The following is a 22,688-nucleotide window of genomic DNA, read 5'->3' as shown; positions in this document are numbered from 1 at the left end:
AAAAAATAGTTAAATTATAGGTTGTGAGGTATAAGCCTAAATCTAAATCCATTGTAAATGAAATAGACTCCCCTGTTGTTATATAAAAAAAATCCAGTCCTGCTCATTCACATGATCACATCAACCATTCACTAAAACATTGAGACTTCATTTCTTTAATCAATACCAGAGGTGAGAATCATCAAAAAGTAAGACATCAAAACAAAACACAAATACTGTAAGACAGACAGTGCACAGCCAAGTGTAAAAAAACACATTTGAGTGTTAATCTGCACACACAGTGTAGTATAGGACAGGTCCATGGTCTCTCCTAAATCATTGGGTTGTAATCAGGGGCATTCACTGGGGAGGGGAGGGACTGTGAGAAGTTGTCGGGTGTCTAGGGGTAGGGGCTGTTGTTGATTCTGGACTGGGAACTGTGCCAATAGATTGGGATAGAGTTTTGCTATGTGAGGGCTGGGCTCCATATGAGACCAGCTGGTCAGGCAGTGTTGCTCAGGACAGAACAGTGAGAGATGGTTTGGGGCAAGCTGGGCATCAGTGTTGCTCAGGACAGAACAGTGAGAGATGGGTTGGGGCAAGCTGGGCATTAGTGTTGCTCAGGACAGAACAGTGAGAGATGGGTTAGGGCAAGCTGGGCATCAGTGTTGCTCAGGACAGAACAGTGAGAGATGGGTTGGGGCAAGCTGGGCATCAGTGTTGGTTTAGGAAGGAACTGTATGAGAGGGATTGGCACAGGAACTAGATCCTAGCCCCTCCACTTGGGCATTGGGGTTTCCCTCTACTTCATTCAGGGGCTGTTGTTGCTCCTCCCCCCCGACAGGGACGCCACACTGCATTCTCTCACTTTGTGGCTGGTCACTCTGTACGTTGTTACTGCTATGGGGACTGTCGCTCTGTACGTTGTTGTTACTATGGGGACCATCGTTCTGTACATTGCTATTGCTATGAGAGCTGTCACTTTGGGTCCTGTTGCCATTGGGATCATCGCCGAGGGGACTGTCGATCTGAATAGGGCTGGCGTCAGGGGCTGGGTTAGTGACGGTGCCCAGGAAGATTGGAGCGAGGGAGGCGTGGTCTACCAGGGCGAACAGGAAGGGGGAGTTTACAGAAAAGATGGGAACAGAGCGCATGATGGTGATGGAGGTGGCTGCAGATGCTTCGGCCCCCTCCTCACTCAACTCCACCCCGCAGGCGTGACGCATGCTGGACACCTGCAGAGGAACCGCTGAGACACCGGATAGATTAGGACTAGAGAACAAAGAGCCCAGACCTGAGAGAGAGAGAGAGAGACACCAGAGAGATTTTGATTGACAGAATAGTAGAATACATAACATGCTATTTCTAAATTTAGTTGTGCCTCAGTAGTTTTTTGCTTGATAGGTCAGTCACTCAATAAGACATGTCAGCTAATCATTTTTAGGTTGGTAAATTAGTCAGCTATCTAAACTTGTAGTAATCATGGCTGTATACCGACAGGGCACATGCCCAGGGGCCCTGAACTCCAGGGGGGCCCCATTGATTTTGTTAGTCACTCTCAATCAGATATCATATTTAACATGGAATAAATAAAAATGTGTAGAATTACAGGAAATTTGCTTTAAACTGCACAAATGTCTCTCAGCCACATGACAAAACGAGTAAAATTGCATTAAATTTGTTACAAAATTGTTACATTTTCTCTCCACCCCAGGGAAAAATACAGATGTGTGGAATTGCTGAAATTGTACTTTAAACCTAAAAATGTTCTCTTCGCCGTCAAGAAGGGGACCACTATAATGTTTTGCCCGCGAGGTAGGGGGGCCCCATTGTCTCACATCAGAAGGCTTCACTCCTACGTGATGTACGTCCCTCAACCGATCTCTCTTGTAGATGGCGTGGAACTCATCTCAAAAAATCTAGATTTTGCCCATCCACCTAACACTAGTTCCTAATTCTGAAAATCATTCTGCTCTCGTTAGCTACAGACTACTATGGCAAACCATGCTCGGCCACCTGAGCAAACGTGTTCCAGCAAGCAGCCTACTCCAAGCTTGTTTGGCCATACGGTAGCATCCCTGCCTTTCGTTTAATCTCGATTGGTTTCAGACTGGTTCAGCCAGCAAGCAGACACTAGATAGCTAATGCTTAGGGCCCCCAAAAGGCTAGGGCTGGCCCTGCCTGTCCGTTTATAGCTCACTTAAACTATGACTAGGGCTTAAACTATGATTCAAGTTTTTCCAGACCACGTGATCTGACAAGAGGAAAAATTCCTGGCTAAAACTATTTAACTTTCTGTGCTAGTTTCTAGACAGATGGGTTGCCTCCCAGAACGTACCAATGTTCCAGCATACAAGTCTGTACTAGGACCAACGTCAGTTTGGCAGAGAGGAAAAAGTGTAGCTAGCTAGATGGAGCTGGAAGAGGATATTTTCAATTTGTGTATTTCACAAGTGAGTAGTTTGCATGTGCCATGATGTTAGCATTACAAGCTTAAAACCCCTGACTGGCTGTGTCTCAAATTACCCTAGCTATCTGCATCCACATTGTGTGTGTCCGTCATATTTCTGAGGGGATTCTTTTTAAACCCCACCTACCAAAACAAGTGATTTGTTGGAAGAGTTGTCTGTCTCGAAAAGCACCTTCTCAGAATTGGCCAAGAGAACCAGACATGATTCCCAGACCTAGTGCTGTTGCCCTTGGTCATTTCTGACACTACTTCTGTTCTCACCCATGCTGGTCAGCGCCTCCTGTAGCTCTTGGCGGTACTGCAGGGTGAACTTGGGCAGTTGGACCTGCATGGTCCTCTCCTGAGGTAGACGTCTGTACAGGTCAGAGATATTCAGCTTGGCCACCAGCGATGACACGTTTCCTCTTCCTGGCAACGGCATCACTACCAGAAAGCTGGTGTTTCCCTTAAATGGAAAACGTGCAACCTGCAAACACAGAAGGGGTGTGGAGAGAAACATTTTAGAGAGGGAGACTGCACCAACTGCACTGTAGAGAGATTGAGAGAAAGATAATGGAGGTAAGAGAGTGGTGGAGAAAACAATACGTTTTACTGTCTACTTTTCAACAGCAAGGACTTTTCAAAACAAGTCTCGAGTAGAAACTGTGGTGTGTGAAAAGATAGAAAGGGAGGATGGAGACAGAAGCAGACAACAGATCAGATACAGCTAGCCCAGCTCACCTGAGCCCCAAGCTCCCCATCTTCTAACAGGCTCAGTGGATACTTGGCTGACCGCATCATGTCTACATGGACAAAGTTCTTATTGTCCAGGTAGAAGACATCCTTCTGTGTGAGCTGAGGGTCGAAGCGAGCCTCCCACTCACCTACCAGTGACAACAGGAGAACAAGCCACACAATTGTAAAAAGTAGACACTTGTATACAAAACGTAAAAGACATTATTTTAAACAAGGAGTGAAAGGGCTTACCTTTGAAATGCACAGCATTGATCAGCATGAGCACCACATCATGCGGAATACTGGTCAGGAAATTGGTCATGTGACCTTTGGTGGCGTCTTCCACCCATTGGTTGACATCTTCTACTGAGATCAAGGGGGCAGGCTCTGATTTGTAGCTACGCATGGATTCTGCAACAAAGGACTGGTACACCTCAAACTCTGAGAGAGAAAGAGAGAAACAAATATATAAACCTAAATATACACCAAAAGAATCCAAAACATTGTCAGACCTTTACTGCATTACCAAAGGCAGTTGAATGGATGTGCTTTATAATTATGTCAGTAGACTGCCATTTTCTGGCACAGAGCTGCAACACTGAAATATACACATAAACACACACACACACTCACTCACCTGGGCGCAGGTACATGCGTGTAGCCACCTGTAGGGAGGTGTTGGTGAGGTGTTGGAGCAGGCTGCCCAGGGATTCATGGTAGCAGGGCACAGTGTGGGCGTGTAGAGAACTTAGCAGCAACTTCTGTGTCTCGTTACGAGCTCCTGATAGGGGCATCACAAGGAGGCAATGACCATGTTTTGATTACATTAATTCTTTGAGACAAAAGTTAATAACAGTCATAAGCAGACATACACTTACAATCTCACAGATACATACTCACTCTTGACATTATACATGTCTCTCTCTCACACACACACACATGTGCCTCACCCAGTGTGAGCTGTGCTAGTGCAAGGGCCACGCTGAGGGGTGATATGATGACGTTGGGCTGCTCTGGCCCTGTCTGCAGGCTGTCCAGTAGCTGCCTGCCCAGTCTCTCTACAGCACCCCCTACTGACCACCGGGCCTCCTGGCTGAGCACCTGCTCCCCGCAAGAGTGGTACTCAGTAGCTACCGTACCAGTCTCATCCTGAGAGAGACAGAGACAGAGACAGAGAGAGACAGAGACAGAGACAGAGAGAGACAGAGAGAGAGAGAGAGAGACACACAGAGACAGAGACTAGGGGTTAGACTGAGAAACTAGGGTAGGGTGCTTTAAAAGTCTTGTAGTCAATACTTTTCTAATTTAAGGAAGGTTCATTTGTTTTGGGGTGAGGTTATGGTTGGCCCTCTTACAGTCAGTCCCAGCCAACAGAGGCAGAGCAGCAAGAGTACAGGCAGATGCAGCTTCATATCCCGACAGCTAGCCTGCAATACAGAACAAAGAAACCTGTACAATAATATAACATATATTCAAAGATACAGGTTCTATCTAGGACCTTTAAGGGAAATAGTCTGAGGCAGATGTAAAAGGTTTATTAAATGACTAAGGTTTGTTTGTATAGAAATAGATACACATACAAAATACTTTGACATGAACACAAAAGGCTGGTTAGATCTCAGTTCCTTCTAAAGTGCAACAGTGATTTCACAGGACTAAATTGACCTAGTTAGGCTACACACAGTGACCAAAAAACAGTGACAACCAATACTTTCCGTAAGGGAGGGCGCTAGCAACAGTGCTTGGACCCAGAAGCGAGCAAAGCCTCTCCCAACACAAATCAACTGGAAACAACTTTTGAGAACGATGGACCACACCCCAAACATTTCTTCACAGACAGCATGAGCATGTTCACAAAATGGTTCCTCATAGAAATAAAGCTAGACAGCAACGACGCTGCACAACCTGTGCACACACTCTGGGAGATTGTCAATTGGGCAAAAGTCTGTCCTTTTTTAATTCTTTAGATGTTTTCTTCTCAAAGGAGTAAAGCCTGCACACTTTTAGAAAACAATATGCTACTTGTCCTTTTATCTTTCAAAGCTAAATTCGTTTTGATCACTTTACACATTTATTTTAGGATTCCACCCCTGTAAATATAATTTGCCGGGTGATGCGAAAGAGTAGAAATGGAGAGTCTCATTTAATAAAAACGCATTCGTTTCCTCTCCTCAGCTGGAGGAGAAGAGGCGAGCAATCCAATTGGAATTCTCCCAATGGATTCTGATGCAAAACGTTTAGTCTGTTGCAAAATGTTTTGCAACAAAAACAGGATTTTCTATTGGACAAATATAGGTAGGTCCCTCCCCGTTTTGTTCCGTTTGCTCTGTTTGCTTTTGTTTGGTTTTTAAACGGTAAAGGGTTTCTGTAATAAATACACCCCTGAAAAGGACTATGGAGTTCTTTTATCAGAGAGGAAGAGGCGAAGCGAGATGGTCCACTCCCGTTAAAATCTGTGTACTTGGGAATACAGCGATATGCAGACCATATGCCTTCCCACCTTTGGGACAACAACGCCCATTATTAGGGCTGAGACAAGACCGTCTCGTCATCATATACTGTACAGTATCTCTGCTTTTATACATTTCACATGTTTAACACCAATTAGAGTCCCCTGGGAAACATGGACTGAAACTATGGTTCCTACCCTGTCACTATGGGCTTGTTCGACATTGCATTCGACAGTACAAGCGACTTCCGACAAAAAACCTTGCATCATAAATAACTACTCGTTATTATTTGTAGATCAGTCAGTCAGTCACAATTTGCCCATGATACATTATGGTTTTGATCCTCTAGAACACAGCCAATAACTTAAATAATTAAGATTCAATAACAGTGATTATCAATGCATAAGAATTACTGAACCCCTCACTTTTACAGAGCAAATAAAAGAGTACATATTACTGCTGGACATGGCAACACCAGCGAACACTGATAGGTTGAGAGGAAATGAGAGCCAATCAAAAGCATGATTGCTTGGCTAGTGGTCCGTGTGGCATTGCTTTAGGCCTGGTTCTACACTGTAGAGATGTGTGGTGTTTTGCTCTGGGATCAACTGTTTGTCAGAGGGCCAAAGGTTTCTGTTTCACTGCTAAAGTCCACAAACAGCAAACACTGGCCTCACGACTGCAATGGGTTCTCTATGGATGCAATGGTAGTATTCGTGTTTATATATATATATATATATATATATATATATATATATATATATATATATGTATATGACTCTGCTTAGAATCAATAGCATTCATAGACGTAGTAGAAATAGTGGTAGTAGTGATGTCTTGATTGGTGATTTGAGTGTACATTTACATTTACAAAGGGCTCTTTAGTCTTTTTTTAAAGATTCAAATTGACTTTAAACAGTTTGTGCTATTCTTATATCACTAGTAAACTAATAGCTACAGCCATACATCTAAATCATGTTCCAAGTAGCTTTAAATAAAGAGCACTTACTATACTAGAATTATATGGTTTCATGCACTGTGTCAAAAAACCTACTGACTCCCCTACATCAGATACTTTCCCTTCCAAGTGAATTGAGGTGGAGAAAACTTACCCAGCCGATGTTTGGTCAGGGGATAGGTGATATAGGCAAACAGGATTAGGATATAGACAGATAGAGAGTCAGACAGGCACGGTGAGTGTTCCCCTAGCTGGATCCTGTAGTGCCCAGTACTCTACTGTCAGCCCCCTCATTGCTCAGTTAATGTTCAACTCTGAATTGATTCAGCAGAGCCACTACACAACCAGAAAATGTAAATATGTAGATATGTGACCCACAGGTCAAACCTGCCTTCATAAGAGCCTTCCTCCCCTCATTCCATAGAAATGTCACTCATCTGAAACATTTAACAGGTGTAATAAATGTAAAAGTTGCCAGTAGCACAATATGTTCACCTTTCTGCTCTCATCAGATCAGTGGTATCCCTTAGGGAGGATGAAATATGCGTTTTTTAAATGTCCATCAGAATTGTAATATCTACCGTCTAGTAAGGACCTCTATGTTTTTCTATTTTTCTCAGAGGAGGATGGGGGTTGCCGTTTGGATTGGGATATTATTTTTTGCTGACCTACAAACACATTTTCCTAGAAAGAGTTTGGAAACCCTCACAGATAGCTCTACGATAGTGTCAACTTTCAAATGTCTGCCCACTGAAGTGGCTGTGACCATGACAGCTGATATGTTACAACATTAACACGTATGACCTTTAGCATTACAGCACTGTGGCTCCCTCTATTGGCCCTAATGGAGGAAACCCAGAATAAGCACTGTAGAGTGTTTCTATATGAATCAGAGTTGATATAACATGATTATGGGCATAATTCTAGTCCTGTCTCTAGCCCTTTAGGTAAAATAGAGTAGGCGGTGGGAGATATTGTTTTTCTTGCATGGACTGCCCCATTCCAGCCCTACGCCGATGCAAGAACTTGGCACTAACATTGCAAACCCACAATGCACCTGTGAATCAGGGCATCACCTACTCAGCCCCTTTGGGTTGTTTTGCGGTGACTGTTTGTTTACTGCCTCCCATTAGGGAATCATAAAAGGACCCCATTCACAGCCCCCACCTTACCTCATGAGCCGATGGATTGTGTTATGTATACAGGTAGGAGAAGCATAGACTGTCTGCATAACAGATTTTTGACCTTTACTTGCAATCAGAACAAGTAGCCTGGATGTAGCCTTTTCCACATGTAAACCCTGGTCCTGAAACGCGGGAAAGGAACATGATTGCCCCCCACATATTTTGTATAAAGAATGACCTGCAAGTGGTCCTCCATGTTCCAATCAAATTTAAGCAAAATAATCCGATTTCATATTTGTGCATTTCTGTGTTTTAACTCTAATTTCTAAGAACATCTGGGCTATTTGAAGGGAGGGATCATGTTAAGGACTGAGTTTAAGTAAACAAAAAAATTGCCATACGGTGGCAGTGTAGGATCTGAAGTCAAATTGTTTGTGTGTGTGTGTGTGTGTGTGTGTGTGTGTGTGTGTGTGTGTGTGTGTGTGTGTGTGTGTGTCAGACCGGAGTTCAAATTATATTTAAAATATCTCAATTACTTTCATATGCATTTCGAAGTAAGAATTCAGATATTTTAAATGTTGAATATTGGAATGCATTTGGAAATACACTTAGAAAGTATTGGCATGTATTTCAAAATACTAAATTATACTGACTCGGTTATTAACCCAGGTATTTGAAAATAGTCATTGAAATAAGTATTTAAAAATACGTTCAAATAGTAGGCTATTTGTAGGATATTATTTGATACGGGACATACTTTTAAAAAAACAATCAAATACACATTTGAACCCCGGTCTGATGTGTGTCAATCAATCAATCAAATTGTATTTGTCACATGCTTCATAAACAACAGGTGTAGACTAACAGTGTAATGCTTACATACAGGCCCTTCCCAACAATACAGAGACAAAATAGAAAAATAATAACACGAGGAAAAAATACACAGTGAGTAACAATAACTTGGATATATACACGGGTTACCAGTACCGAGTCGATGGGCAGGGTAGGTAGATATGTAGGGGTAAAGTGACTAGGCAACAGGATAGATAAGTAGTAACAGCAGCTTATGTGACGCGTCAAAAGAGTTGGTAAATGCAGCTGGTAAATGCAGATAGGTACTGTAGCTATTTAGTTCAATATTAAGTAGTCTTATAGCTTGGGGGTAGAAGCTGTTCAGGGTCCTGTTGGTTCCAGACCTGGTGCACTGGTACCGCTTGCCGTGCAGTAGCAGAGAGAACAGTCTATGACTTGGCTGGCTGCAGTCTAACCATTTTTAGGGCCTTCCTCTGACACCACCTTGCAGTTGGATGCCAAGCAGTTGCCATACCAGATGGTGATGCAACCAGTCAAGATGCTCTCAATGGTGCAGCTGTAGCACACTGTGTGTGTGTGTGTGTGTGTGTGTGTGTGTGTGTGTGTGTGTGTGTGTGTGTGTGTGTGTGTGTGTGTGTGTGTGTGTGTGTGTGTGTGTGTGTGTGTGTGTGTGTGTTTGAGATGGGGAATGTAACTTTACTCCCAAAGAAAGGTTGGTTTGCCAGCACTCACTGCTGTTCCAAGGAAATCCCAACTATCTGTCCCCTTATGTCGATCTCAGTTTATACCTTCTCTCGCTCTCTCTCTCACACCGCCATCCAAACGCCAATGTGGTATGACAGGATTTGAATTACATGGGTGTCCAAAACAAATCACTGCCTGCTAATAATATGTTAAATCACTGCCTGCTAGTCTTAATATGTCACTTTCTTGTGATAAATTCACCAATTGTGATAAATCCTAACAAAGCTGCATCAATGAACAGATTCAAATTCAATCTTTAAAAATCTAAATGAAGTTTAAAAATGTTAAGTGCACAATATGACTTAAAAAAAAAAACATTCTAAGAGTTTAAGATAAACTTGCACCAGGACTACAGTGTGTGAGTAAACGCATTAAAAAAGTTAATATTTAAGTATGAATGCCACACAAGTGTTGACTCTCTGTCTCACACACACACACACAAACACAGAGAGAGAGAGAGAGAGAGAGAGCGAGAGAGATGTCATGTGCAGTCCTGTACCCAGTGTAAAGCTGGAGGTATCGGAGTTCGCTCACCCTTTCCCTCATCATTTTTGCTTTCTTTCCGGAGTGAGTCCAGACGTGCGCACCTGTAATTCTCTGTATTCTCTGACCGGGAGAGGATGGTGTCCTCGCTCCAGGCGATGTGGATTTTCAAGGATGGGGTGATTCTGTTCTGCACACCGTTCCTCCTCCTCCCACTACCTCTGCTGATCGGAACCACGGTATGCGCCAAAGTTGTCGAATAGACTTATTCCAGGGGTCCCTACCTCCTTTTGACCTCATCTAGAACTACTCTTTCGACACAAAGAGTAGGCTATCTGAATGATGATTTAAAATATTTCACTTGCAGCCTACTAGTAGTCTATCGTCTTGTTAGATATTTCATATATTAAATCAGAATTATTTTGTGCACCTGACGCATGCTGATTTTGGCATAAACATGTATTGCTATAGTTCTAATTTCCCCACGCACACACTGGCGTAGCCCCCAAGGGGTGGGGGGCATTGGGGTCCCCCTCGGAGGTCGGGCCCCCGATAGCATATGAACACATCAAAAAAAATATTTTTAATTAATTCATTTGCTTTAACTGCAAACATTTTCTCTCAGACTCATAATAATAACAATTATAATTTATTCAGCTTCTATAGTGCTTTTCATTACAGAAATAATCTCAAAGTCTTGAAAATAAAAATAAACAATGATCAAATGAAAGATGTCGTTACAGAACAGAGAGTAGGTCTGGACTACAACAATTGTCACCTAGAGTTGAACGTGTTGGGTGTTTCAAGTCTCCAAAAGATGGGGAGACCGTCAAGAGGGATCCACATAGCTTGAGCAGAGGGAGGGGGTTTGTCAACAAGGGAAGATGACCAGGTCCTCCAGTGGCAGGCAGCACAGTTATCTCCATTCAAGGTGTTTCACCGGCGCCTCACCATCACCGCTGTCTGATTGCGGCTTCTCCATAGCCATTGACTCGGTCTTGTACGAGATTAACTTCGTTGTATTCTGGAAATTCAGAAAATGGAAATCCCGCTCTTTAACATGCTGACCCAACCGGCTCCGCGCTTGCGTCTGTGTGCCTCCTCATGTGCATATTGATTTTTGTCTATCCCCACCAGACATGACACAGGTTAAAATACTCAAATCTAGACGCGAAAGACACGCACACCTATTTAGGCGAGGTGCTGGCTAACGGAGTGGAATACTTAAAAAAATTAAGGAGAGCCGCACACGCTAGGAGCTCAGATGGAAAATTTTGATGTCTAACGTTTCAACAGACAAGCTGTCTTCATCAGGGTATAATGACAAACACTGCAGGATGACTCATTTATATAGTGTCAGAAGACACACACAGGTGTCTGTAATCATGGCCGGGTGTGGCCTGATATCTTTGTTTCAATTCTCATATATTAAAATAGCTTACAAAAACCATAAATGGATAGTCTGATCATAGATACAATTTGGCTACATAAGCCTACAAACATTTACAATGAATAGCAAAATCACAATAATCACAAGAATGGCTTCAGATTAAAGTCTACGTTGAGACCGAAGGGAGCAAGAGTCTTTAAATTAAAGATCCAGGCAGCCTCTCGTTTTAACAATACTTTGTTGAGGTCACCCCCTCTCCCAGGGAGGGTGACATGTTCGATGCAAATATAACGTAGAGACGAAATCTAGTTATTTGCTTCCAAAAAGTGGGCCGCAACTGGGTACGTTTTTGCACTTAATGGTGCTACAAAGCTCCGAGATGCGTACTTTTAATTCATGCTTTGTTTTACACACATCATTTTTACCTCAAGGAAAAGTTATAAGATAAATAACTGCCTTAGTGGAGCACATTATAACACCTTTGATTGGGATCTGTTTCCCTGTTTGGGGGTGTTTTGAAGGATCTACATTTATACGTGCCATTGCATTGAGCACAGCCATTACACTTGTAGTGTCCATCCAGTAGGGGCGCAAATACACGTTGTGCAGGGATATCATGGGGTGGTAAATCAGAGTTTACCAATTGATCTCTGAGGTTTCTGCCCCGCGAGAATACGACCTAGGGAAGGTCCGAAAACACATTACCGATACTATCATCGGATCTTAGAATGTGCCAATGTTTGTGAAAGCTTCCCTTAATTTGTTCAGCGCACTTTGAATAGTTAGAACGCAGTAGTAGTAGTTAGAACGCAAGAATGTTTCTTTTTGCGAGACTGACCTTGAAAGAGGTCATGTCTCAATTTGTTTAGAATTTTCTCAATTGCAGTATTAATCTGACCATTTCTGTACCGAGTGCTGATGAACCATGATAACTATCCGTCAGTGTTGATATTGTCGGTGATTCCCAGAAGTATACATTGAGATATGTAGAATCTGAAAAAACATCCCAGATGCCACACTGATTGACCGGGTAACCCTGGCAACTGAATCTCATGGGTCTCCACAGCATGTGCCATCCGTATGTAACTAAAGTAGAAGGCCCAGCTGGACCCTTTAAATATAAATATTAATATACCAGAACAATACACATAGCAAAGACTTTTGGTTTCGGAGAGAGTGTGTTATTGACACCTGACCATGCTTTCTCCTGCTGTGCTGACAGACCGTAGACCAATTTGAGGTATTGCTCCAACTTAGTAATCTACTCTTGTGAGAGTGACATAAAGCCTGACCTGCCCCAGGAGGTCTTATATTCTTGTAAGCTCAGTGTTTCAGTGCCAAGGCATTGAAGACTAAGGAACATTTTCCTCATCACACCATAGGGTGTTGAAGTTCAAGTTTACATTACTTGAGATTCACAAATTCACACAACAGATCAATATTGATACAATGGCACTATCAGACACACAGAACAGTGTGTTTTCATGTGTGTGTGGGTGTTTGTCCTTTTGACCTCTAGGATATTTGGGTTCTCTGTACATCTATATGCATCTAAATCATGTATTGTAAATGTGTCTGCTGCAGGAGGCAGGCTGTGCCTATGTGATAGCCCTGATGGCAGTGTACTGGTGTACTGAGGTACTGCCGCTGGCTGTGACTGCTCTCCTGCCCGCTGTCCTCTTCCCTTTGTTTGGCATCATGGAGTCCAAGCAGGTACGCTTCCCTCACACACGCACAAACACACATGCTCACACTCAAAGACAATCTCTCACGTGTGTGTATCAGGTGTGTATGCAGTACCTGAAGGACACCAACATGCTGTTTGTTGGCGGGCTAATGATGGCTGTTGCCGTGGAGAAGTGGAATCTTCACAAGCGCATCGCCCTCAGAGTTCTACTCATTGTGGGGATGCGGCCTGCCCTGTGAGTAGCAAATCACAGGTGTCTGTCTATCAGTTGTTCAAGTATCAAATCAAGATTGTCAGCCCACTGAGCTAAAGCCTAGCATGCTTTCCTCCTTCTCCACTTCCTATTTTCTTTTCTGACTCTGATACACCCTCCCCTCCTCCGCTGTCCCCACCAGTCTGATGCTAGGGTTCATGGGTGTGACAGCCTTCCTGTCCATGTGGATCAGTAACACAGCCACCACAGCTATGATGGTCCCCATTGTCCAGGCCGTCCTGGAGCAGCTCAACGGCCCACGAAAGGGGGAGGACCCCCTGCCCACCCCTCAGAGCCAGGAGAATGGTACGACTCCTGAGGAAAATCTGGAGAACAGTTCGACCCCACAGGACACACTTATGATCCAGGACAATCACATCCCACTGGAGAAACTAGCCTCAGAAGATAAACTGGACTCCCCAGACAAACCAGTTCCTCAGGACAACTCTCTGACTGATGGGAAGCCAGGTGAGGTGCAGGGCACTGGGCTGGGGGCAGAGGCCAGGGCAGGGGTCTGGGGTCTGGGTGAGGCTGGAGCACTGCTTTTTCACCAACACACCATAACACAGTTAAATAGACATAGGCTAAATGTCTGTAGGCAACAGGAAAACTATAGCCTGCCTAGTTTGTCCGTGACCTCTTGGTAGTCCTGATTCCCAAACATCTCTAATATATAGTGCTATTTTCTCCTCCTTCCTCTCTGTATACAGTGATGGTGTCCATGGTCTTGAAGGAAGGGACTGAAGCAGAGGAGCAGGTTGGGGAGGAAGAGGAGGAGAAGGAGAGGATGAAGATGTGTAAAGGCCTGACGTTGTGTGTGTGTTACGCTGCCAGCATCGGCGGCACTGCCACTCTAACTGGCACCGGACCCAACCTTGTCCTCACAGGGCAGATGAGCCAGTATGTACCACACACACACACACACACATATGTACCTCTCACAGACACACACCTCACATGTGTTAGTGCATGTACAGTATATCCCGTCGCTATAAACATAGATATGGGGGTCAGAACATATCATGTTGATCAACTTGACATTTGATGTTTTACATTTCTGAGAAGTTATGTTGTTAATAGAAGCCCACTGTCAGACTCTTCCCTCAGAACGGTGACGTCATTAACTTTGCCTCATGGTTCGCCTTTGCCTTCCCCACCATGCTGCTGATGCTGACGCTGGCCTGGCTCTGGCTCCAGCTCGTCTTCATCGGCTTCAAGTGAGTCACCTGGCCAGAGCATCACAGTGCATTATTTTAACTCTACTCTCTCCTCCCTCTCAGTTCAACCATGACATGATATCTGTAAAGGTTTGCATAGGTCAAATAGGGGTAATGTCTCTCTCACTCACTCTGCTTCTCATCTGACCTATTATTGTAAATCATCTTTCTCTCACCCCTTTCTCTTTTCCTCCCCCACTCATTTCTCTCACCCCTGTCTCCCTGTCTCCCTGTCTCCCACTCCTCCTCTCCAGTCTGAAGCGTACATGGGGATGTGGTGCTGTGCAGTCAGAGAAGGAGTTTGCGGCATATGATTTGATCCGTGAGGAGCATCGTCGTCTGGGGCCCATGTCTTATGGAGAGCTGAGTGTCCTGGGGCTCTTCATCCTGCTGGTGGTGCTTTGGTTCACACGAAGCCCAGGCTTCATCGATGGATGGGCAACCCACGTCTTCAATGCCAAAGCACCGTGTGTAACACACACCACAGTGAAATACTGTACACACCATACACACTCAACCACACAGACACACACACACACACAAGTGGAAATATGCAGAAACATGCACAGTAACACAAGCCTGATCTGATCTGAAGGATAGGTGACCTGAGTTGTCTTTAGTCCCAGAACCTTCCATTAGACCAAATGTCAGGACATGGGGAACAGGATAAAACAAACACAGGCGGACAAAATATGTCGTTCAGAGAGTAAACCATCTGTGTTGCATCAATACACGTGTTCTGAACTTTGACACACAGGAACACACACGTGTACACGTACACACACTCTCATCTGCACACACATACGCTGTAACCAGCACACAGAGTCCGGGAAACGTGATCTCACTAGTGAATGAGAGACAAAAGCACACTTCTTTATGACAAACAGATCGATGGGCAGGAGAGGCACACACTTCATTCTGGGCAATTCCACGATAACGGAATTACGCTTTGACTCAGATTAACTTTCAAATGTATGCCAAACAAAAATAATTGATTTCAAAGACTACTTTGTACAATTTACACAGAAAATTTCACAAAAACCCATTTACTGGAAGACCTGTGCAGATGCAAAGTTTGGTAACAGAATTACAGTAAACTCTCCCTCAGTGTTTTATGCGACCACCATTTCCAAAAACGTTTTGGCCGACCCCACCAAATTCACATAGAATGTGAGTTATAGATTTGTCATTCTCATTGAAAGGAAGTCTAAGAAGCGGTAGATCTGTTCTATGTGTGCTATTTCTATGCTTCCTGTTTTTAAGTTAAATTTTTGTCTTTTACGTTTGCTTTTGTCCACCAACTTCAAAAAGCTGAAAATACAGTATTTTTGGATATTGAAAATATATTTCACAGTGGTTTAGATGGTACAATGATTCTCTATACAAGACATTGTTTGTTTTGTCAAATAAACTGAGAAATGGTGGAGCGATATCTGTATATTGCCCCTTTAAATGTCTGCTCCGAATTAAGATTCAAAGACTCCTGCAGAAAGAATGGGGTGTCACCTATGACATGACACCTTGAATAAAAACATTTTAAAAAATGGTTATTGAACTACAGTACGTGACAATTTCAGTAACGGAATAACATCATGGGTACATGATCTGTACTATACAGGAATTCATAATTATGGATATAATTATATAGTTAAATAGTTAAATAAAGGTCAAATGTTTAAATTAAAAATTAAAAATAGGTAGCCTAGTGGTTAGAGTGTTGGGCCAGTAACCGAAAGGCTGCTGGATCAAATCCCCAAGCTGACAAGGTAAAAATCTGTCGTTCTGCCCCTGAGCAAGGCAGTTAACCCACTGTTCCCTGGGCGCGGATGTCAATTATGGCAGCCCTCTGCACCTCTCTGATTCAGAGGTGTTGGGTTAATTGAGGAAGACACATTTCAGTTGAGTGCATTCAGTTGTACAAGTGACTAGGTATCCCCCTTCCCTATTATTCTACACACTGGCTTTGATTGTAATGAGCTCCGCCCCCAAACAAGACCACATTTGGTTGGACCAGACCAAATCTTGAAACAATCTAAACGTCTGTTTCACAAGTTTGGATATGACAGTACAACACAGTAGAGTCCAACAGTACATTATACTGTACTCTACGCTTGTGTGCTCTACTGTAGTATACAGTACTTTTCTCTAGAATTCTATAATTGGTTCAGATCTGGTCCGGACAGGGAGGACTGACCAAATTTCAACTACTTTTCAACTTCCATGAACGTCGAGTGTCAGTCGGTGCTCAGTGGGTTAGGATGCTTGATAAAGTAAATGGAAATAGAGTAGGTGGTAGGGTGTCATGGTAGGTGTCAGTAAGAGCCAGGAGAGGTGGCATTACCTGGAGAGAGAGAGAAACGGCAGAGAAACAGAGAGTGAGAGTGGTTAGGGGTTGTCGAGACTGTTTTCATAGTCTTGCTTTGACCACCAGACGACAGAAAGATAAAACATATATGTTATGAGCTGAACAGGATAGGTAATATAAAATTTATATATGCCTTAATTTCAAACAAATATAGACTCTTAGCTTTCGTATGACACGCAATGTGACACGCTCCTATGAACTTTACATGTTGGTGCTCATGGGTCCTTTTACATGGAAATGCCCTTCTCTCTTATCTGGTCATGTGACCTGCCTAACACATAGGGCATATGTGACGTCTGTCAATTTATGAATGGGCACATCACCATGGAAACAGGCGTTGATTCTAACAGAATCCTGGATCAAACTGGGGCTAAGGTCATCAAAAATGCTCTGTCCTTTACGTCAATCACCTCTGTCATCACATTGCCATCGGGTAATAATTAGTTAGTGTTCAAAAAAGGATTGGAGGGCCCCTCCCTGGCCTCCCTCTGCACCTTTTCCCAACTCCTAACCCCTGTATTCCCCTACACTGCTGCCCCCTAACCCCACACAGTCTAACACCTAACCCCTGTATTCCCCTACACTGCTGCCCCCTAACCCCACACAGTCTAACACCTAACCCCTGTATTCCCCTACACTGCTGCCTCCTAACCCCACACAGTCTAACACCTAACCCCTGTATTCCCCTACACTGCTGCCCCCTAACCCCACACAGTCTAACACCTAACCCCTGTATTCCCCTACACTGCTGCCCCCTAACCCCACACAGTCTAACACCTAACCCCTGTATTCCCCTACACTGCTGCCCCCTAACCCCACACAGTCTAACTCCTAACCGCTAGCCATCCTCTCCTAAACCCTCCACCTCTCCCTCTCCAGGTTTGTAACTGATGCCACAGTGGCGGTGTTTGTTGCCATGCTGCTGTTCGTCTTGCCCTCTGAGCCCCCCCGCTACCTCTGCTTCTGGAGAACACAGAGATTTGACACAGGTGATACACACAAAAAACAGAAATACCTTAGTTACATAAGTATTCAGACCCTTTGCTATGAGACTCGAAATTGAACTCAGGTACATCCTGTTTCCATTGATCATCCTTGAGATGTTCCTACAACTTGATTGGAGTCCACCCGTGGTAAATTTGATTGATTGGGCTTGATTTGGAAAGGCACTGTCTATAAAAGGTCCCACAGTTGACAGTGCATGTCACAGCAAAAACCAAGCCATGAGGTCGAAGGAATTGTCCGTAGAACTCAGAGACAGGATTGTGTCTAGGCACATATCTGGGGGAGGGTATCAAAACATTTCTGCAGCATTGAAGGTCCCCAAGAACACAGTGCCCTCAATCATTCTTAAATGGGAGAAGTTTGGAACCACCAAGACTTTTCCTAGAGCTGGCCGCCCGGCCAAACTGAGCAATTGGGGGAGAAGGGTCTTGGTCAAGGAGATGACCAAGAACCCGATGGTCACTCTGACAGAGCTCTAGAGTTCCTCTGTGGAGATGGGAGACTTTCGAGGACAACCATCTCTGCAGTACTCTACCAATCAGGCATTTATGGTAGGGTTTGGTTGATTTTCCGTCTAATGAAAAGAAAGTAATAGAAATCAGCATCAGTAAGTGTCCCACAAGAGTGATGACTGCTCACCTCAAACTCTTGGAAAAGCACTTTGGGACTTCCCAATCCGTTTGACTGTGATCCTGGCTCAGTTGACATGCCGGTAAGTGAAATCATACAAATGATTGAGTTGTTATGTAACCGAATGCATTCACGGGTCACAACACAGGAGTTTTGGTTCCTGACTCAAAGGGAATACCTTGCCTTTTTCCTCTGAGCATTAATGCTGTGTTCAAAACAACTGGAAACTCGGAAATCTCCACCTTCCCGACTTCAGTGTGTTCAAGACAACTGGGAACTCGGAAAGACATGAGCTCCGACTGTGAAAAACCTTTTTGAAACTCCAACTCGGAATTCCAACTCGGGAACTCTGGCCTCTTTTTAGAGCTCTGACTTTCCAACCTTTCCAATCACTGACATCATGATTTGACCTTGAAAGCACCAAAAACACATGGTAGGCTATATCTGTGTGAAGCCAGATTCAGTGCTCTCGTCTGCATTAAAACAAAATATTGATCCAGGTTGGATATGACAGCAGAGATGAGGTGTGCACAGTCGACCCAGACTTTGAGAAGTTCTGACGCAACATGCATCAAGCACACCCATCTCCTTAGTGGTGGGATAAGATGCATTATGTCAGACTAATATTCAATTGACTGCCATAGCTGCAAATAAAGTAAACATTGGCTGTTAAGTATATTTATTTTTTCACATAGTTTAGGTTGCGAGAATTGTCAGATATCAAAATGGGGTCTGGGGCCAAAAAGTTTGTGAACCCTGCTGTAGACAATGCTTGACATGTGTGTGCCTCCTCCCGTCAGAGCCCCAGCCCACCCGCGGCCCCGCCCCTGCCCTGCTGACCTGGCAGGTGACCCAGAGGAAGATGCCCTGGAGCATTGTACTGTTGCTAGGAGGAGGCTTCGCACTGGCTAAGGGCAGCGAGGTGTGTGTGTGTGTGTGTGTGTGTGTGTGTGTGTGTGTGTGTGTGTGTGTGTGTGTGTGTGTGTGTGTGTGTGTGTGTGTGTGTGTGTGTGTGTGTGTGTGTGTGTGTGAGAGCTTCAATATGTGTGTGTATCCATCTAGGTGTCTGGTCTGTCGCGGTGGCTGGGTGATCAGATGATGCCTCTCTGCTCCGTCCCTCCCTGGGCCATCGCTGTCATCCTCTGTCTCCTCATCGCCACCTTCACTGAGTGTGCCAGCAACGTGGCTACCGCTACACTCTTCCTGCCCATCCTCGCCTCCATGGTACATACACAGTCTCTCTTTCTCCCCCTCCCTCTCACACAGACACTCCCTCTGCACCCTCATTCTGGGATCAAGTTTCCTCTTGATGAAATTGGAATGTACTGAATAGAGTTGGTCAATTGGGGATCTGAGCCAGGCCTATCACTTAAGAGGTTCACACACACACACACACACACACACAAACACAGAGAGAGAGAGAGACTCTCTCGCTAATAGGTCACATTAGAGAGCAGACAGTGAGACTGTAGCAGCACTGTGTAGAGCTCTCAGCTCTGTTGATTCAGTGAAGAGAAGCTTTGGTAACTGATCCAGCACACAGAGCCACATGCATACACACTCTTATTCATCCTATTCACATCCACATTACAGGATAGTACTACTTGTGTATGTACTCGTGTGTGCTCATGTGCATGCATTCGTATGCACGTAAGTGCGAGTGTGTGTTGGTTAATATGTGTTCTATTGCAGTCCCAGTCCATAGGGTTGAACCCACTGTATGTGATGGTACCCTGCACCCTCAGTGCATCCTTTGCCTTCATGCTGCCTGTGGCCACGCCTCCTAATGCCATCGTGTTCTCTTATGGATACCTGAAGGTGTCAGACATGGTGAGAGACAGGCTACCATTGGTACCTACTGTACTTATCAGACAGAGTCAAATCGGAGGGCCTGTTGTTCGGACCTCTGGCAGTCTCTATGGGGTTGCCACAGGGTTCAATTCTCTGGCCGACTCTTTTCTCTATATACATCAATGATGTCACTCTTGCTGCTGGTGATTCTCTGATCCACCTCTGCACAGACGACACTATTCTGTATACTTCTGGCTCTTCTTTGGACACTGTGTTAACTATTTATTGCCTTACCTCCCTTATCTTACCTCATTTGCACACACTGTATATCTACCTTTTTTCTCTATTGTGTCATTGACTGTATGTTTGTTTATTCCCTGTGTAACTCTGTGTTGTTGTTTATATCGCACTGCTTTGCTTTATCTTGGCCAGGTTGCAGTTGTAAATGAGAATTTGTTCTCAACTAGCCTACCTAGTTGATATACATATATTTCACCCTGCCACCCAATCCGAAACCTTAACCTCCTCACACCTTATTCATCCACCATCACCTCCATTCCCTCAACCTACCACCGCCTCCTCTAACCCCCTCTCTCTCCTACAGGCTAAAATGGGTATAGTGATGAACATCATCGGGATCCTGTGCATCACTCTGGCCATTAACAGCTGGGGTAGAGCTATGTTCAACCTGGACACCTTCCCCTCCTGGGCCAACACCACCGCGAACATCACTACAGGAGGAGGAGGGGGGAAATGACCCCAAATATACCACCATACGCCCCTGTACTGCCATTGCACTGCTACCGATGCCAAAAGGGGATGAGGAAGGGGGAGTATTACCAAGAGACCACAGATCTTTCTCCAACAGCACTACAAGCCTCGCTGGGGCAACAGAAGGCTGGCCATGAGAGCACTGTTATGGTCTGGTGAACACATGCGCACGCACACACACTGGATAGTTTCCAGCTGTGCCATCACCATACCGGTTTATTATCAGTGTATTTTCTACTGTTGGGGACTTATTCTCATATTATATGGTTATGACACTAGAGAGCCTTAGGGAACAGGGATGATAAATAACTTGCAAAGCCAAGACATGCTGTAATACTGTAACTTATATTTGTATTACTGACAATATTGTTATATCAATTTATATTCTATAATTGTAATATATTACCGGGATCATCAACTAATTTTAGCTACTGGCTAATTTTCTCTTGAGTGGATGGTCAGGGGTCCAGAACATAATTACAAATCATTTGTAGACTACAAATTGACTGCCCAAACAAATATAATATTTGAATAAAACATAATCATTGCAAACCTTGCTTACGTTTGTATACGATCACACATATCGCTCTATTATCCGTGGGAATACTTTGGAACAGATTTTCCTAATTAAAATCACTTGGAGCTGATTTTCTGGCATTTTCAGTCTTTTATGTCCGACAATCAAAAAAATAAAATAATAAGTTTTGCACAGAATTTGGAGGCCAAATAAAATAATCTGCGGGCTGCCAGTTGGGGAACTCTGTTAGATTACATCAATTAGGATAAATTATTTTCAGTAAGTGTAATTAATTAGATATTTTGTATAGTTATCAATGTAAATGATTGACTTTTGTAAGAGTTTAGAGTTGTTTTTTCCATTCCAATAACAACCTATTTTATCTATTATCTATTGTACTGTATGTGTTTAGTTGTTTTGCTGAATAAAGCCTGGACTTTTGAGGTTGTGCTGATTACTGTTTGAGCAGATATGGTCCCTGGGACATGGTCTCTTTCTGTTGACCACAAAACATCTTCTCTCACACTAGCCTATCAAACTATATACCATGCAGTACTACGACAGACACAAATATCATTTGGATAAGAATTCAGTTACTGTCTCGAAGGCAAACGCTTAAGCACAGTACTACAGAAGCCTGTTGTTGCCCCTGTCTCTCTCACTCTCTCTCTCAAACACACAAAAATGTTCAGGGTTACCTCATCAAGCAAACAGAATGAGATATGGTGTGTAGTCAGTCAGCCTAAATGTTTAGAAGAGTGTTCCTCCACACACACACACACACACACACACACACAACATGCCGCAGGACAGGATAAAGTCCACTGACGCCAAAAGAGAAATGACTTATCTATTCACTCACGTCTGAGAACATGACTGACTATAACAAACCCTCTATCTATATCATACTGATAGCCTCAGGGGATTCAAGTCATTCAGTCAAAGAATCTCAAAAGTGTATAATTAATCGTTCACCTCCCAGTTAAGTTATTGGATGCTTTGGTTGAAGGAGTTTCTAAATACGTTTTATAATTCAGAGGATTATAAGAACAGGAGGGTGTATTGAACTATGGCCCTGTCTGTCTGGGGCAGGTAGAGCTGTGGGAAAACAACTCAGCAGGGGGTATGAGGCAAGTGCTACAGTGCCTTCAGAAAGTATTCATACCCCTTATTCCACATGTTGTTGTGTTACAGAGTTCAAAATGAATTCAATAGATTTTTGTCTCACCCATCTACACATAATACCACATAATTACAAAGTGTTTTTTGAAAATTTAGCAAATGTTTTGAAAATGAAATACATAAATATATAATTTACAATAGTATT

The 22,688-nt window shown here is 43.8% G+C and overlaps 2 protein-coding genes across 5 annotated transcripts; one reads left to right on the top strand and one right to left on the bottom strand.

Moving 5' to 3' along the window:
• Positions 1 to 138: 138 nt before the first annotated feature.
• Positions 139 to 9,953, bottom strand: LOC109872652 (alpha-2-antiplasmin). 3 transcript variants are annotated; one of them, XM_031808490.1, is made up of 8 exons: positions 9,787 to 9,953; positions 4,519 to 4,590; positions 4,114 to 4,312; positions 3,801 to 3,944; positions 3,416 to 3,604; positions 3,170 to 3,312; positions 2,711 to 2,915; positions 139 to 1,273 (listed from the first exon to the last, which is right to left on the bottom strand). In XM_031808490.1, exons 1-8 carry the CDS (start codon positions 9,799 to 9,801, stop codon positions 705 to 707), a joined length of 1,536 nt encoding a protein of 511 aa, XP_031664350.1. In that variant the 5' UTR covers positions 9,802 to 9,953; the 3' UTR covers positions 139 to 704. The 3 variants fall into 3 exon arrangements, with proteins under 3 accessions (XP_031664350.1, XP_020319552.1, XP_020319553.1); XM_020463963.2 differs by lacking the exon at positions 9,787 to 9,953 and adding an exon at positions 6,726 to 6,890; XM_020463964.2 differs by lacking the exon at positions 9,787 to 9,953 and adding an exon at positions 6,726 to 6,872 and having other exon boundaries at positions 4,519 to 4,612.
• LOC109872654 (solute carrier family 13 member 5-like) lies at positions 9,847 to 21,804 on the top strand. Of its 2 annotated transcripts, XM_020463967.2 has the most exons (12): positions 9,847 to 9,974; positions 12,710 to 12,838; positions 12,911 to 13,047; positions 13,208 to 13,533; positions 13,776 to 13,965; positions 14,160 to 14,282; positions 14,537 to 14,749; positions 17,527 to 17,636; positions 19,083 to 19,204; positions 19,345 to 19,506; positions 19,975 to 20,112; positions 20,678 to 21,804. In XM_020463967.2, the coding sequence occupies exons 1-12, from the start codon at positions 9,873 to 9,875 to the stop codon at positions 20,828 to 20,830; spliced, it is 1,905 nt and encodes a 634-aa protein (XP_020319556.1). In that variant the 5' UTR covers positions 9,847 to 9,872; the 3' UTR covers positions 20,831 to 21,804. The 2 variants fall into 2 exon arrangements, with proteins under 2 accessions (XP_020319556.1, XP_020319555.1); XM_020463966.2 differs by having other exon boundaries at positions 12,710 to 13,047.
• The last annotated feature ends 884 nt before the right edge of the window (positions 21,805 to 22,688 follow it).

The sequence above is a fragment of the Oncorhynchus kisutch genome, linkage group LG28 (genome assembly GCF_002021735.2).
Source record: "Oncorhynchus kisutch isolate 150728-3 linkage group LG28, Okis_V2, whole genome shotgun sequence".
NCBI lineage: Eukaryota > Metazoa > Chordata > Actinopteri > Salmoniformes > Salmonidae > Oncorhynchus > Oncorhynchus kisutch.
The sequence above is the reverse complement of the archived record's forward strand: the minus strand, read 5'-3'. Positions and strand labels throughout refer to the sequence as shown.